The 13,853-nt window shown below is 58.0% G+C and overlaps 1 protein-coding gene across 3 annotated transcripts; it reads right to left on the bottom strand.

Moving 5' to 3' along the window:
* Positions 1-1,824: 1,824 nt before the first annotated feature.
* SYVN1 (synoviolin 1) lies at positions 1,825-13,736 on the bottom strand. 3 transcript variants are annotated; one of them, XM_066570643.1, is made up of 16 exons: positions 13,712-13,736; positions 11,957-12,097; positions 11,637-11,729; positions 10,815-10,967; positions 10,185-10,233; positions 8,741-8,844; positions 8,535-8,661; positions 7,926-8,025; positions 7,754-7,819; positions 6,849-6,965; positions 6,022-6,158; positions 4,710-4,853; positions 4,120-4,278; positions 3,338-3,524; positions 2,958-3,049; positions 1,825-2,076 (listed from the first exon to the last, which is right to left on the bottom strand). In XM_066570643.1, the coding sequence occupies exons 2-16, from the start codon at positions 12,086-12,088 to the stop codon at positions 1,940-1,942; spliced, it is 1,797 nt and encodes a 598-aa protein (XP_066426740.1). In that variant the 5' UTR covers positions 12,089-12,097; positions 13,712-13,736; the 3' UTR covers positions 1,825-1,939. The 3 variants fall into 3 exon arrangements, with proteins under 3 accessions (XP_066426740.1, XP_066426739.1, XP_066426741.1); XM_066570642.1 differs by lacking the exon at positions 13,712-13,736 and adding an exon at positions 13,090-13,161; XM_066570644.1 differs by lacking the exons at positions 2,958-3,049; positions 13,712-13,736 and adding an exon at positions 13,090-13,161 and having other exon boundaries at positions 1,936-2,076.
* Between the last annotated feature and the right edge of the window lie 117 nt (positions 13,737-13,853).

Here is a 13,853-nt window from a genome sequence, read left to right as displayed (position 1 = left end):
ACTCTGAGGGAGGATCATAGAGACGCGGGCGGCGCCGAGCGCCCCTGGCGGGCGGGAGGAGCCGAGCTTTACTGCAATTTTTATTTTGTATTTACACCGGAGCTGGTAAAAATTTGTACATTATTTACAAATTAAATAATTCCGCCACCGCTTCGGGGGGAAAAGGAGCGATTTTGGGGGTCCAGCGCCTCCCCAGAACCATCCCTCCCCCTCCCCGTGGCTTCACCCCAAAATGAGGCGATTTTGAAGGAATCCACCCAAAAAAAAAAACCTCAAACAGACCCAAAAGAAATGATGATTTTGGCTCAAAATGGGTTAAAAAATAAACAACACGGAAGGGTTCAAATCAAGTCCCCAAAGCGGCGCCGCTTCGTTATTGCCAAATTCCTCATCAAGCCACTCAAGCTGGGGCTAAAATCACCCGAAAAAAAGGAAAGGAAAAAAGAAAAAAAATCTGCCTCAAAGCTGAAAATCCCAATTTGGCTCCTTTTTGCCCCAAAACTCCCCCACCCCAGCCCCCGTTTGGGTGCAAAAGGCGCCGTTTCCGTCGATTCCGGCCGCGGGGTTTTGGAGTTTTGGTTTTTCCCTGAGAATTTGGGGTTCCAGAGGCACTGGGGGCGCGGCCGGCCCGGAACCGCGGTGGGATTTGGGCCAAAAGCGCCCGGAATTGGGCAAAAGTCAGCGAGAAACTGCGACCCCCACCAGTACAAACCAGTACAGACCAGTTTGGGACCGGGGGGGCGGAGTTTGGGGTTAATACTGTTAATGGGGGGGGGGGGGGCAGAATTCCCAAAATTCCAGGGGAACCCCGAAATTCCAAGGAGGGGACCCAGAAATTCCCAAATTCCCGGGAAAATTCTGAAATTCCCACGGGCAGGACCCAAATCCAGGGGGTGGGGGCACCAAAATTGGGGAATTTCCCCCAAAATTCCCCAGTGGGACCCCAAAACCCCCAGGGGACAACAAGGACCCGACCCTGGCTCGGGGGAGAGGGAGAATTGGGGGGAAATGGGGAAAAATGGGGAGAAATTGGGAAAAAATTGAGGGAAAAGGAGGAAAAATAGGGGAGATAAGGAAAAATGGAAGGAAATTGGGAAAAAAAGGGGGGAAGTGGGGGGAAATGGGGGGAAATTGGGAAAATGGGGAAAATTGGGAAAAATTGAGGGAAAATTGGGGGAAAATTGGGGGAAAATTGGGGCAAATGGGGGGAAAATTGGGGGAAATGGGGAAAAATGAGGGAAAATGAGGAAAAAATGGGGGAAAATGGGAAAGACTGGAGAAAACCAGAGGGAAACGGGGTCAGGGGCTGGGGAAATGGGGCTGGGGTCACCAAGGGGACGGGGATTCGCTTCCAGCCGGGAATTTCAGTGGAAAATGGGGAGGGGGGAGGTGAGGGGGGGGAACCTGGGGGGATCCTGGTCAGTTTGGGGGGTCCTGGGGGGGTTTTCCAGTCAGTTTGGGGGGTCCCAGGTTAGTTTTGGGGGGTCCCAGTCAATTTGGGGGGGGGTTTGGGGGTTCTGGGGGGTCCCAGTCAGTGGGGGAGGGGGGGTTCTGGGGGTCCTGAGTCACTTTTGGGGGTCCCAGTCAGTAGGGGGGGGTCCTGGGTCAGTTTTGGGGGGGTCCCGGGTCGGTTCTGGGGGGGTTCCCGGTCAGTGGGGGGGGTCCCGGGTCAGTTCTGGGGGTCCCGGGTGGGTTTTGGGGGAGTCCCGGTTCGGTTTTGGGGGTCCCAGTCAGTGGGGGGGGTTCCCGGTCAGTGTGGGGGGTCCCGGGTCAGTTTTGGGGGTCCCGGTCAGTGGGGGGGGGGGGGTCCCGGGTCGGTTTTGGGGGGGTCCCGGGTCAGTTCTGGGGGTCCCGGGTGGGTTTTGGGGGGGTCCCGGTTCGGTTTTGGGGGTCCCGGGTCAGTTCTGGGGGGGTCCCGGTTCGGTTTTGGGGGTCCCGGTCAGTGGGGGGGGGTCCCCAGCCTCTGCAGGCGCCGCCGCCGCAGCTCGGCCGTGTCGGGGCCCTCCGGGGGCTCGGGGCCCTCCCCGGGCTCGGCGCCTTCGGCCGCGTCCTCCTCATCCTCAGCTGGGGCCGCATCTGCGGGACACACCAGGGACGGCCGGTCTGCACCGGTTTAAACCGGTTTAAACCAGTTTGGAGCCGTGCAGAACCGGTTTAAACCAGTGCAGAACCAGTTTAACCCAGTTCATCCCAGTTCATGCCAGTTCACCCAGTTCAGCCCAGTCCACCCCAGTCCATCCCAGTTCACCCCAGTTCATCCCAGTTCACCCAGTTCATCCCAGTTCACCCCAGTTCAGCCCAGTCCACCCCAGTTCAGCCCAGTCCATCCCAGTCCATCCCAGTTCACCCCAGTCCATCCCAGTCCACCCCAGTTCACCCAGTCCATCCCAGTCCATCCCAGTTCACCCAGTCCATCCCAGTCCATCCCAGTCCCTCCCAGTTCACCCAGTCCATCCCAGTCCATCCCAGTTCACCCCAGTTCAGCCCAGTCCATCCCAGTTCACCCCAGTTCACCCCAGTCCATCCCAGTTCACCCAGTCCATCCCAGTCCATCCCAGTCCCTCCCAGTTCACCCAGTCCATCCCAGTCCATCCCAGTTCACCCAGTCCATCCCAGTCCATCCCAGTTCACCCCAGTTCACCCCAGTCCATCCCAGTTCACCCAGTCCATCCCAGTCCACCCCAGTCCATCCCAGTTCACCCAGTCCATCCCAGTCCATCCCAGTCCCTCCCAGTTCACCCAGTCCACCCCAGTCCATCCCAGTTCACCCAGTCCATCCCAGTCCATCCCAGTCCCTCCCAGTTCACCCAGTCCATCCCAGTCCATCCCAGTTCACCCAGTCCATCCCAGTTCACCCCAGTCCATCCCAGTTCACCCAGTCCATCCCAGTCCACCCCAGTCCATCCCAGTTCACCCAGTCCATCCCAGTCCATCCCGGTTCGGGGCTCCTCTCTCACCGCTGCCTCCGTTGGCTCCGGTGCCTCCCGGGGGTCCCGGGGCCGGGGGCTCCTCCGGGGGGGTCTCACGGGGGGGGGGCGGCCGGGGGGTCCTGGGGGGGATCCCAGAGTCACCCCAAAGTGGGGGGGATGGGCAGCACCGAGCCCTCCCAGTGCTCCCAGTCCATCCCAGTCCATCCCAGTACCTGATCTGGGCCAGCACTCCCAGGTACTGGTTGATCTGTCATTCTCAGTTCATTCCCAGTCCATCCCAGTCCATTCCCAATCCCTCCCAGTCCATCCCAGTCTATCCCAGTCCATTCCCAGTCCATTCCCAGTCCCTCCCAGTCCATTCCCAGTCCATCCCAGTCCATCCCAGTCCCTCCCAGTGCTCCCAGTACCCGATCTGGGCCAGCACCCCCAGGTACTGGTTGATCTGGAGCATGGCAGCGTCCAGCAGGGTGTGGATGTTGTGCAGGCACTGCAGCCTCGCCTCCAGGTGCTGCCGCTCGTGCCCCTCCATGGCCCGGAGCTCCTCCTCCGTCAGCCCCGCGAAGCCGGCGGGGGGCACCGGCATGGGGGGCACCCCTGGGCAACGGGGGCTCCATCAAATCCCCAACCCTAAACCCCCAAATCCTCAAACCCCAAATCACCGGCATGGGGGGCACCCCTGGGCAACGGGGGCTCCATCAAATCCCCAACCCTAAACCCCCAAATCCTCAAACCCCAAATCCCCAAATCCTCAAACCCCAAACCCCCAAACCCCAAACCCCAAACCCCAAATCACCGGCATGGGGGGCACCCCTGGGCAACGGGGGGTCCATCAAATCCCCAAACCCCAAACCCCCAAACCCCCAAACTCCAAATCCCCAAATCCCGGGGCACCGGCATGGGGGGCACCCCTGGGCAACGGGGGGGTCCATCAAATCCCCAAACCCCCAACCCCAAATCCCCAAACCCCAAATCACCGGCATGGGGGGCACCCCTGGGCAACGGGGGGTCCATCAAATCCCCAAACCCCAAATCCCCAAAATCCCCAAACCCCCAATCACCGGCATGGGGGGCACCCCTGGGCAACGGGGGGTGTGGGGTCCATCAAACTCCCAAACCCCCAATCCCAATCCCAAACCCCCAATCCCAATCCCAATCCCAATCCCAACCCCAATTCCAACCCCAATCCTACCGAAGAGCGGGGGCCAGGGCATCCCCACCCAGGGCGGGGGCAGCGGCAGCCCCGGCACCGCCCCGGCCCCGCCCGGCTCCGACCCCGCAGCGCCGGCAACGGGACCGGAACCAGAACCGGGACCAGAACCGGGACCAGAACCGGGAACGGGACGGGAACCTGCGGGACAGAGAGGGCTTGGGTGGGAATGGGGCTTGGGGTGGGAAATGGGGCTTGGGTGGGAAATGGGGCTTGGGGTGGGATTCAGATGGGATTCAGGGTAGGATTCAGGGTAGGATTTGGGATGTGTTTCAGGCTGGGATTCAGGGTAGGATTCAGGGCAGGATTTGGGAAGGGATTCAGGCTGGGATTCAGGGTAGGATTCAGGCTGGGATTTGGGAAGGGATTCAGATGGGATTCAGGGTAGGATTCAGGGTAGGATTTGGGATGTGTTTCAGGCTGGGATTCGGGAAGGGATTCAGATGGGATTCAGGCTGGGATTCAGGGTAGGATCCAGGCTGGGATTCGGGTAGGATTCAGGGCAGGATCCAGGCTGGGATTCAGGGCAGGATCCAGGATGGGATGTGGGATGGGATCCAGGCCGCACTCACCAGGAGCAGCCCCAGCAGCCGCAGCAGCTCCGTCAGTCCCAGGCGGGGCCGGGGCCGCGGGGCCGGGGCCGGGCGGGAAGGGCCCCACGGGCGGCCAGAACGGGAACATCCCCGGGGGGAACGGGGGCAGCAGCCCCTGGGGAACTGCGGGGACAGGGCAGAGCTGGGAGAGAGGAATTCCCAAATCCCGGCCCCAAGGGGAACGGGGGAATGTGCCAAGAGCTGGAATTCCCAAATCCCGGCCCCAAAGGGAACGGGGGGAATGTGCCAAGAGCTGGAATTCCCAAATCCCGACCCCAAAGGGAACGGGGGGAATGTGCCAAGAGCTGGAATTCCCAAATCCCGACCCCAAAGGGAACGGGGGGAATGTGCCAAGAGCTGGAATTCCCAAATCCCGGCCCCAAAGGGAATGAGGGGAATGTGCCAAGAGCCGGAATTCCCAAATCCCAACCCCAAAGGGAACGGGGGAATGTGCCAAGAGCCAGGATTCCCAAATCCCAACCCCAAAGGGAACGGGGGAATGTGCCAAGAGCCGGAATTCCCAAATCCCGACCCCAAAGGGAGCGGGGGCGCCACAGGGGGAAAGGCTGGAATGTCACTCGTGGGGACGTCACTGGGGATGTCCCAAGTGGAAACACCCCCATGGGAACACCCCAGGCTGCCCTGGGGCCTCTCCCTCCCTGTCCCTTTGTCCCCTCCCTGTCCCTTTGTCCCTCCAGCACCGGTCACTCACAGCTGGGGAGTCCCTGTCCCTCTGTCTGTCCGTCTGTCCCACTCACAGTTTGGGGTCCCCCTGTCCCCTGTCTGTCCGTCTGTCCCACTCACAGTTTGGGGTCCCTGTCCCCCTGTCCCCTCCCTGTCCGTCTGTCCCACTCACAGTTTGGGGTCCCTGTCCCCTTGTCCCCTGTCTGTCCGTCTGTCCCCTCCCTGTCCGTCTGTCCCCCTCACAGTTTGGGGTCCCTGTCCCCCTGTCCCCTCTCTGTCCGTCTGTCCCACTCACAGTTTGGGGTCCCTGTCCCCCTGTCCCCTCCCTGTCCGTCTGTCCCCCTCACAGTTTGGGGTCCCTGTCCCCCTGTCCCCTGTCTGTCCGTTTGTCCCACTCACAGTTTGGGGTCCCTGTCCCCCTGTCCCCTGTCTGTCCGTCTGTCCCACTCACAGTTTGGGGTCCCTGTCCCCCTGTCCCCTGTCTGTCCGTCTGTCCCACTCACAGTTTGGGGTCCCTGTCCCCCTGTCCCCTGTCTGTCCGTCTGTCCCACTCACAGTTTGGGGTCCCTGTCCCCCTGTCCCCTCCCTGTCCGTCTGTCCCACTCACAGTTCGGGGGCTGTGCCGGCGCTGCCGGTGCCGGTGCCGGCGCCTCCGGGGGCGGCTGCGGGGGCAGCGAGGCCCTGAGCACGTCCATGCGGCACGTGGGGCACGTCTGCTGCCGCTGGAACCACGAGCGCAGGCAGCTGCGGGGCCACCACCGTTAGCGCCTTCATTAGCGCCTTCATTAGCGCCTTCATTAGCGCCTTCATCAGCGCCTTCATTAGCGCCTTCATTAGCGCCTTCATTAGCGCCTTCATCAGCGCCTTCATTAGCGCCTTCATTAGCGCCTTCATTAGCGAAAACCCCAAAACCCCCACTGCTTTACTCCCCTGGCCGTAATTAATTAACCCGTTAATTAATGCCCCTCGTTTCATTGCTGGCCCCCACGTCTGCTGCTGCTGGAACCACGAGCGAGCCCAGGGAGCTGAGATCGGGATCGGGATCGGGATCAGGATTGGGATCAGAATTTGGATCAGGATCAGGATCAGGATCGGGATCAGGATTGGGATCAGAATTTGGATCAGGATCGGGATGGGGATTGGGATCAGGATCAGGATTGGGATCAGAATTTGGATCAGGATCAGGATCGGGATGGGGATTGGGATCAGAATTTGGATCGGGATTGGGATCAGGATCGGGATCGGGATCAGGATCAGGATTGGGATTGGGATCAGAATTTGGATCAGGACTGGGATCAGGATCAGGATCAGGATGGCCGTTGCAGGCCAGCAGAGCTGCAGCAGTGACCCCCCAAAACCACCCCAAAACCACCCCCAGAATCCCCAAAACCCCCAAAGCCCCCAAATGCCCCAGTGCCCGGGCAGGAGGAGCACCTGGTGTGGAAGATGTGGTTGCAGGGCAGGCGCTTGGCGCCCGTCACCATCTCCTCGCGGCAGATGATGCACACGTTGTCCATGGCCTGCAGCTCCTCGGCCGTGGCGTCGGGGTACCTGGGCCAGGAGAGCCCCAAATCCCACAGCTGGACCCAAATCCCACAGCTGGACCCAAAACCCACAGCTGGACCCAAAAACCCACAGCTGGACCCAAAACCCACAGCTGGACCCAAAACCCACAGCTGGACCCAAAAACTCACAGCTGGACCCAAAAACCCACAGCTGGTCCCAAAACCCACAGCTGGACCCAAAAACCCACAGCTGGTCCCAAAACCCACAGCTGGACCCAAAAACTCACAGCTGGTCCCAAAACCCACAGCTGGACCCAAAACCCACAGCTGGTCCCAAAAACTCACAGCTGGTCCCAAAACCCACAGCTGGACCCAAAAACCCACAGCTGGTCCCAAAACCCACAGCTGGACCCAAAAACTCACAGCTGGACCCAAAAACCCACAACTGATTCCAAAACCCACAGCTGGACCCAAAACCCACAGCTGGACCCAAAATCCCACAGCTGATCCCAAAACCCACAGCTGGGGATTTAAGACGGATGAATGCAGGGATTTCCCAGGATTTGGGGTTTTGGGGTGGATTGCACAGGGTTTTGGGGCGATTGGGGGTTTTGGGGTGGATTGCACAGGGTTTTGGGGCGATTTGGGGTTTTGGGGTGGATTGCACAGGGTTTTGGGGCGATTGGGGGTTTTGGGGTGGATTGCACAGGGTTTTGGGGCGATTTGGGGTTTTGGGGTGGATTGCACAGGGTTTTGGGGCGATTTGGGGTTTTGGGGTGGATTGCACAGGGTTTTGGGGCGATTGGGGGTTTTTGGAGGATCCGGGGCACTCACAGCGTGTTCATGTTGCGGATGGCCCGGCGGGACATGATGGCGTCGGTGACGGCCTTCTTGAACTGCCTGGGGGGAAAACGGGGTTGGAGCGGGGCTGGGACGGGATCGGGATCGGGATCGGGACGGGATCGGGATGGGGATGGGGATGGGGATCCCACGCGGGAGGCCTCACCTCATGGCCAGGTACATGGGGCGGATGGCGAAGAGCGGGAAGGTGTGCACCTTGATCATGATGGTCATGAAGGCCATGTAGAGCAGCACCTTGATCAGCCCTGGGGAGGAACCACGGAGGAACATTCCGGGACAGCTCAGGTGGGACCCCAAAGCCAAACTCTGGGACAGCTCGGGTGACAAAACGGGACCCCAAAGCCACCTGGGCCAACTCTGGGACAGCTCAGGTGACAAAATGTGACCCCAAAGCCACCTGGGCCAACTCTGGGACAGCTCAGGTGGCAAAACGGGACCCCAAAGCCACCTGGGCGAATTTTGGGAGTTGAGCAAGTCTCAGTTGACCAACCAAGACCAGTTGAACACCAAGGCTTCGACTCTTCGTTGGCCGATGAAATCAACCAAGCCCCACCGAGACTTTGAGTCTTGTTGGCCAATGAAGACCCAACCAAGCCCCACCAAGACCCAGCCAAGCCCCACCAAGACTTTGACTCCTCATTGACCAACCCGGACCAGCCAAGCCCCACCAAGACTTCGAGTCCTCGTTGCCCAACCAACGCCCCCGACACCTCCTCGTTAAGCAAGGCCTAACTGGGCCCCCCAGCCCCGGTACCGGTGAAGAGCTCGGTGTAGAGCATGAACACGGCCTTGTTGTCCCAGGGGTTCTCGTTCTGCAGGTCGATGGAGTGCAGCACGTACTTGATGAAGATGGTCAGCACCATGGTCAGCAGGATGGCGTACTGGGGACACGGGACAGGCCCAGGTGGGACACCCCGCCCCGAGAGGGGCAATGGGGACCCAACCCCGAGCCCAACGCACCTCGAAGCCGAAGACGAGCTGGACGGAGGCGCCGCGGGTCAGGATGCTGTGGTAGGCGTGGCTGACGAAGAGGAAGTCCAGGATCCCCAGCAGGAACATCAGAGCTGGGAGGAGACCCCAGAAAAATCAACAAAAGGTCCCAAAAAATCAACAAAAGATCCCAAAAAATGAACGGATCCCAAAAAATGAACGGATCCCATAAAATGAACGGATCCCAAAAAATGAACGGATCCCAAAAAATGAACGGATCCCAAAAAAATCAACAAAAGATCCCCATAAAATGAACGGATCTCAAAAAATGAACAAAAGGTCCCAAAAAATGAACGGATCTCAAAAAATGAACAAAAGGTCCCAAAAAATGAACGGATCCCCAAAAAATCAACAAAAGATCCCAATAAATGAACAAAAGATCCCAAAAAATGAACGGATCCCCAAAAAATCAACAAAAGATCCCATAAAATGAACAGGTCCCAAAAAATGAACGGGCCCCATAAAATGAACAGATCCTATAAAATGAACAGATCCCCAAAAAATTAAGAGACCCCAAAAAATGAACAGGTCCCAAAAAATCAACAAAAGGTCCCATAAAATGAACGGGCCCCATAAAATGAACAGATCCTATAAAATGAACAGATCCCCAAAAAATTAACAGACCCCATAAAATGAACGGGTCCCAAAAGATAAACAGATCCCAAAAAATTAAAAGATCCCCAAAAAATGAACAGGCCCCCAAAAAATGAACAGATCCCACCCTCAGGAGCAGCTCTGGGGGGGTCCTACCCCCCACCATTAATGAGGAGCTTAATTAGGAGATTCCTCCACTCCCAGCCCCTTCTTGCAGCCTCCCGCCCCTCAAAATTCCCAAAAAAACCCCAAAATTCCCTCAAAAATTGAAGGAATTACACCCCTAAATCCCATTTTTCTCGTTTTGGGGAACATATCCCCAAATCCCATTTTTCTTTTTTTTTTGGGAACCACGTCCCTAAATCCCATTTTTCTTTTCTTTTACTTTCCCATTTCAGGCAGTAAATCCCTAAATCCCATTTTTCCCAGTTTTGGGAACCACATCCCTAAATCCCATTTTTCCAATTTCAGGAAGTGAATCCCTAAATCCCATTGTTCCCATTTTGGGGAACATATCCCCAAATCCCATTTTTCCTTTTTTTTTGGGAACCACATCCCTAAACCCCATTGTTCCCACTTCAGGCAGTAAATCCCTAAATCCCATTTTTCCAGCCCATTTTGCCCTGGATCTGGGCCTTGTTTTCCCTCCCTGGAGCTCATTAACCCCCCCCGGCCCCCCCTCGTTAACGAAGCGCTGCTGATTGGCCTAATTGGGGTTATCAGGCCCCAGCAGGCGCGGCCGCCCTGGCGCCGTTTTTTGGGGTTTTGTGGGGTTTTTTTTGGGTTGTTCCCCAAAATGATGCAAATGAGGAGCACTCACAGACGATGCGGAAGTGGAAGAGCCACGAGATGTTGGGGCTCCTCTCCATCTGGGGGGAGGAAAATGCAGATTTCCCATGAAAAATGTGGGGTTTGGGTTGATTCCGGGGTGGGTTTAGGGTGGGTTTGGGTAAATTTTGGGGCGGGTTTGGGTTATTTTTAGGGTTGACTTCAGGTGGGTTTGGGCTGGTTTTGGGTTATTTTTGGGGTGGTTTTGGGCTGATTTTGGGGGTTTGGGTTGGTTAAGGCTGATTTAGGGCTGGTTAGGACAGAGTTGGGGTTATTTTTGGGCTGGTTTATGTTGATTTAGGGTTATTTTTGGGCTGGTTTATGTTGATTTAGGGCTATTTTTGGGCTGGTTTAGGCTGATTTTGGGTTATTTTTGGGTTAGCTTCAGGTTATTTTTGGGTTGGTTTACGTTGATTTCAGGTTATTTTTGGGCTGGTTTAGGCTGATTTTGGGTTATTTTTGGGCTGGTTTAGGCTGATTTTGGATTATTTTTAGGTTGGTTTCGGGTTATTTTTGGGCTGCTTTCGGGCAGGTTCTGGGTTGATTCTGGCTGATTTTTTGGGCTGGATTTGGGGTTTTTTTGGGCCGTTTTTGAGCTGTTTTCCCTGCTGCCAACACTCACAAAATCCACCCGGTCCTCGGCCAGCCAATGGAAGCACTTGAGGAAGAGGAGGAGGGTGAAGAGGGCGACGAAGCGCGGGCTGAAGTCGTCCCTGAAGACGGTGAAGGCCAGGCAGGTCTCGGTCACCGCGTACCACGAGCGCTCCAGGAGGTGCTGAGGGACAGAGGCAGGGGAGCCCCCCAAGCTGGACCCCAAAACGGGGCCCAGGAACCCCGGGGGGGCTCAAAATTCACCCCAAAAACCCTGGGGGTTCAAAACTCACCCCAAAAACCCTGGGAGGGCTCAAAACTCACCCCAAAAACCCTGGGGGGGCTCAAAATTCACCCCAAAATGGGTCCCAAAACCCCTGGGAGTTCAAAATTCACCCCAAAAACCCTGGGGGGGCTCAAAATTCACCCCGAAATGGGTCCCAAAACCCCTGGGAGTTCAAAATTCACTCCAAAAACCCTGGGAGTTCAAAATCCTTCCCCAAAACTGGGCTCAAAGACTCTGGGGGTTCAAAATTCACCCCAAAACCCCTGGGGGTTCAAAATCCTTCCCCAAAATGCATCAATTCTCCCCCCAAACAGCATCAAAGATTTTCTGGGGTCATAAATTCCTCTCAAAACGGCAACAAATCCCCCCAAATGGTACCAAAACCCCCCCTAAATCAGCACCAAAGAATTTCTGGGGTCACAAATTCTCCTAAAACAGCCCCAAAGACTTTTTGGAGTCCAAAATTCCCCCCTAAATCAGCCCCAAAGGCTTTCTGGAGTCCAGAATTCCCCCCTAAATCAGCCCCAAAGACTTTTTGGAGTCCCCGAGCGCCCCCGGAGCTCTCACCTCCATCTCGGCCGCGCGCAGCTGCCCGAAGAAAACCTTGCCCATGAACTTGCCCAGCAGGAACACGAGCACGAAGGCCTGGATGTACAGCACCTGCAGGGCCAGCAGAGCCCAGGGAGCATTTTGGGGACAGCCCGGGGGGATTCTGGTACCCCAAAGCCACCCTGGGGGGGTGGATGGGGTGGAACCACCCCCGCTGCTGTCCCAGGACGTTTGGGGAGCTCCTCAGTAGCCCCAAAAGCAGAAGTGAGGCAGGGTGGGCAGGGTGTCAGTTAATGAGGGGTTAATTAGCAGTAATTGAGAAAGAACAAAGCACTCACGGCCATGCTGGGGCTGGATTTGGTGAGGTAAACCACGGTGGGGTAGAACTGGTGCTTCAGGTAATAGGCATGGGCAACCACGGCCGTGGTGAGCGCCAGGCTGCCAGCCATGACCAGGGCTGTGCACAGCATGGCCTCGGCCTGAAATGGTCAAAAAAACAGAGATTTAACCCCAAAAATAACCCCAAAATCAGCCACGAGACTGCCAGCCATGACCAGGGCTGTGCACAGCATGGCCTCGGCCTGAAATGGTCAAAAAACCAGAGATTTAACCCCAAAAAGAACCCCAAAATCAGGCATCAGAGTCCAGCCATGACCAGGGCTGTGCACAGCATGGCCTCGGCCTGAAATGGTCAAAAAACCAGAGATTTAACCCCAAAAAGAACCCCAAAATCAGGCATCAGAGTCCAGCCATGACCAGGGCTGTGCACAGCATGGCCTCGGCCTGAAATGGTCAAAAAACCAGAGATTTAACCCCAAAAATAACCCCAAAATCAGGCATCAGAGTCCAGCCATGACCAGGGCTGTGCACAGCATAGCCTCGGCCTGGGACAGCCAAAACCAAGAGATTTAAACCCCCAATAAAATCTATATTTAATCTTAAAATTAATTCACATTTAACCACAGGATCAGCCATCAGGCTCCTGCCATGACCAGCGCCATTCTGTGTGATGGCACCTGGCGCCCTGTGCCCGGGTGGCACCTCCGTGGCACCTGTCCCTCTGTCCCCCTGTCCCCTCCATGTCCCCCTGTCCGTCAGCCCCCAAATCCTCAGTGCCCTCCATGTCCCTCTGTCCCCCCCATGTCCCCAAGCCCTCAGCTCCCCCTATGTCCATCTGCCCCCTCCCTGTCTGTCCCCCTACGTGTCCTTCTGTCCCTCTCCGTGTCCTTCTGTCCCTCTCCCTGTCCGTCTGTCCCCTCCCTGTCCCTCTGTCCCCCCTCAATATCCCCTCACGCCCCTCGGCCCCCCCACGCCCCTCACATCCGCGTCCCCTCCTCCCCAGGAACCCCAACTGTCACCGCTCCCTCCGCTCCCCCCGAGCCCCCTTTTGCCCCCGGTTCCTCCGGAGGCTGCCCCGGTGCCCCGCCCGCCCCCAGGCGCCGCTGCCGCCCCCGGAGCCCCCGGGACTCACCGGGCCCGACCCCGCCTCAGCCCCCCCAGCCCAGTCCCGGCCGCTCCCACACCGGAACCGCCTCAGCGCGCGACACCTCACTTCCGCCCGGACCGCACCACCCGCTGTCCGGGGGTGGTTCACTCCCTGCCTACTCTCCACACCTCGCTCCCCAGAGCAGCCTCTCCCTACAGAGATCCTGAGGAGCCCCCTCGTTCTCTCCTGAACGGGGATTGTGTGGGGCCGTGACCCCCCTAAACCCCGAACCGCTGAGCTCCCCCCCCCCTGCACGCCCGCAGTTGGTACGCTCCTAGCGGCTCCGCAGCCTGCGCGGGGGTGGGCGGGGACGCGCAGGGTCCCGTGGCTCGCGCTCATTGGCCGGGCGTGGCGGGGCTCGGCCAATCAGAAAAATTCCCCTCGCGACGCCGCTTGGCCGGCGGCTGTTGCTAAGGGAGGGGCGGAGCGGGCGAGGGGAGCGACGCCCTCAGCTCCGCGGGGCCGCCCAGCACGAGCCGGGTTTGTCTCCTCTCCCCGTTTCACTCCCGATGCTTCGCGTCCGCAGCGCCTTCCCCGATCCCCTTCCCCTCATAACCCCTCACAAGCCCTCACAAACCGCTTCACACTTCTCCCTCACGGCACTCACCCAGTCAGCGACGTCTCATTTGCGCGCCTCATCTCTGATTGGCTGATATTGCGAAAACTGGGGAGAGAGGCGTGGCTTAGTCATTATCTGCCTTCTGATTGGCTGGCGGCCTGACCTCGCGGCCTATAGGAGGCGGCCCCCG

Source organism: Molothrus aeneus, unplaced genomic scaffold, assembly GCF_037042795.1.
Source record: "Molothrus aeneus isolate 106 unplaced genomic scaffold, BPBGC_Maene_1.0 scaffold_30, whole genome shotgun sequence".
NCBI classification, from domain to species: Eukaryota; Metazoa; Chordata; class Aves; order Passeriformes; family Icteridae; genus Molothrus; species Molothrus aeneus.
Note: the sequence above shows the minus strand (reverse complement) of the source record. Positions and strands in the feature narration are given on the sequence as shown.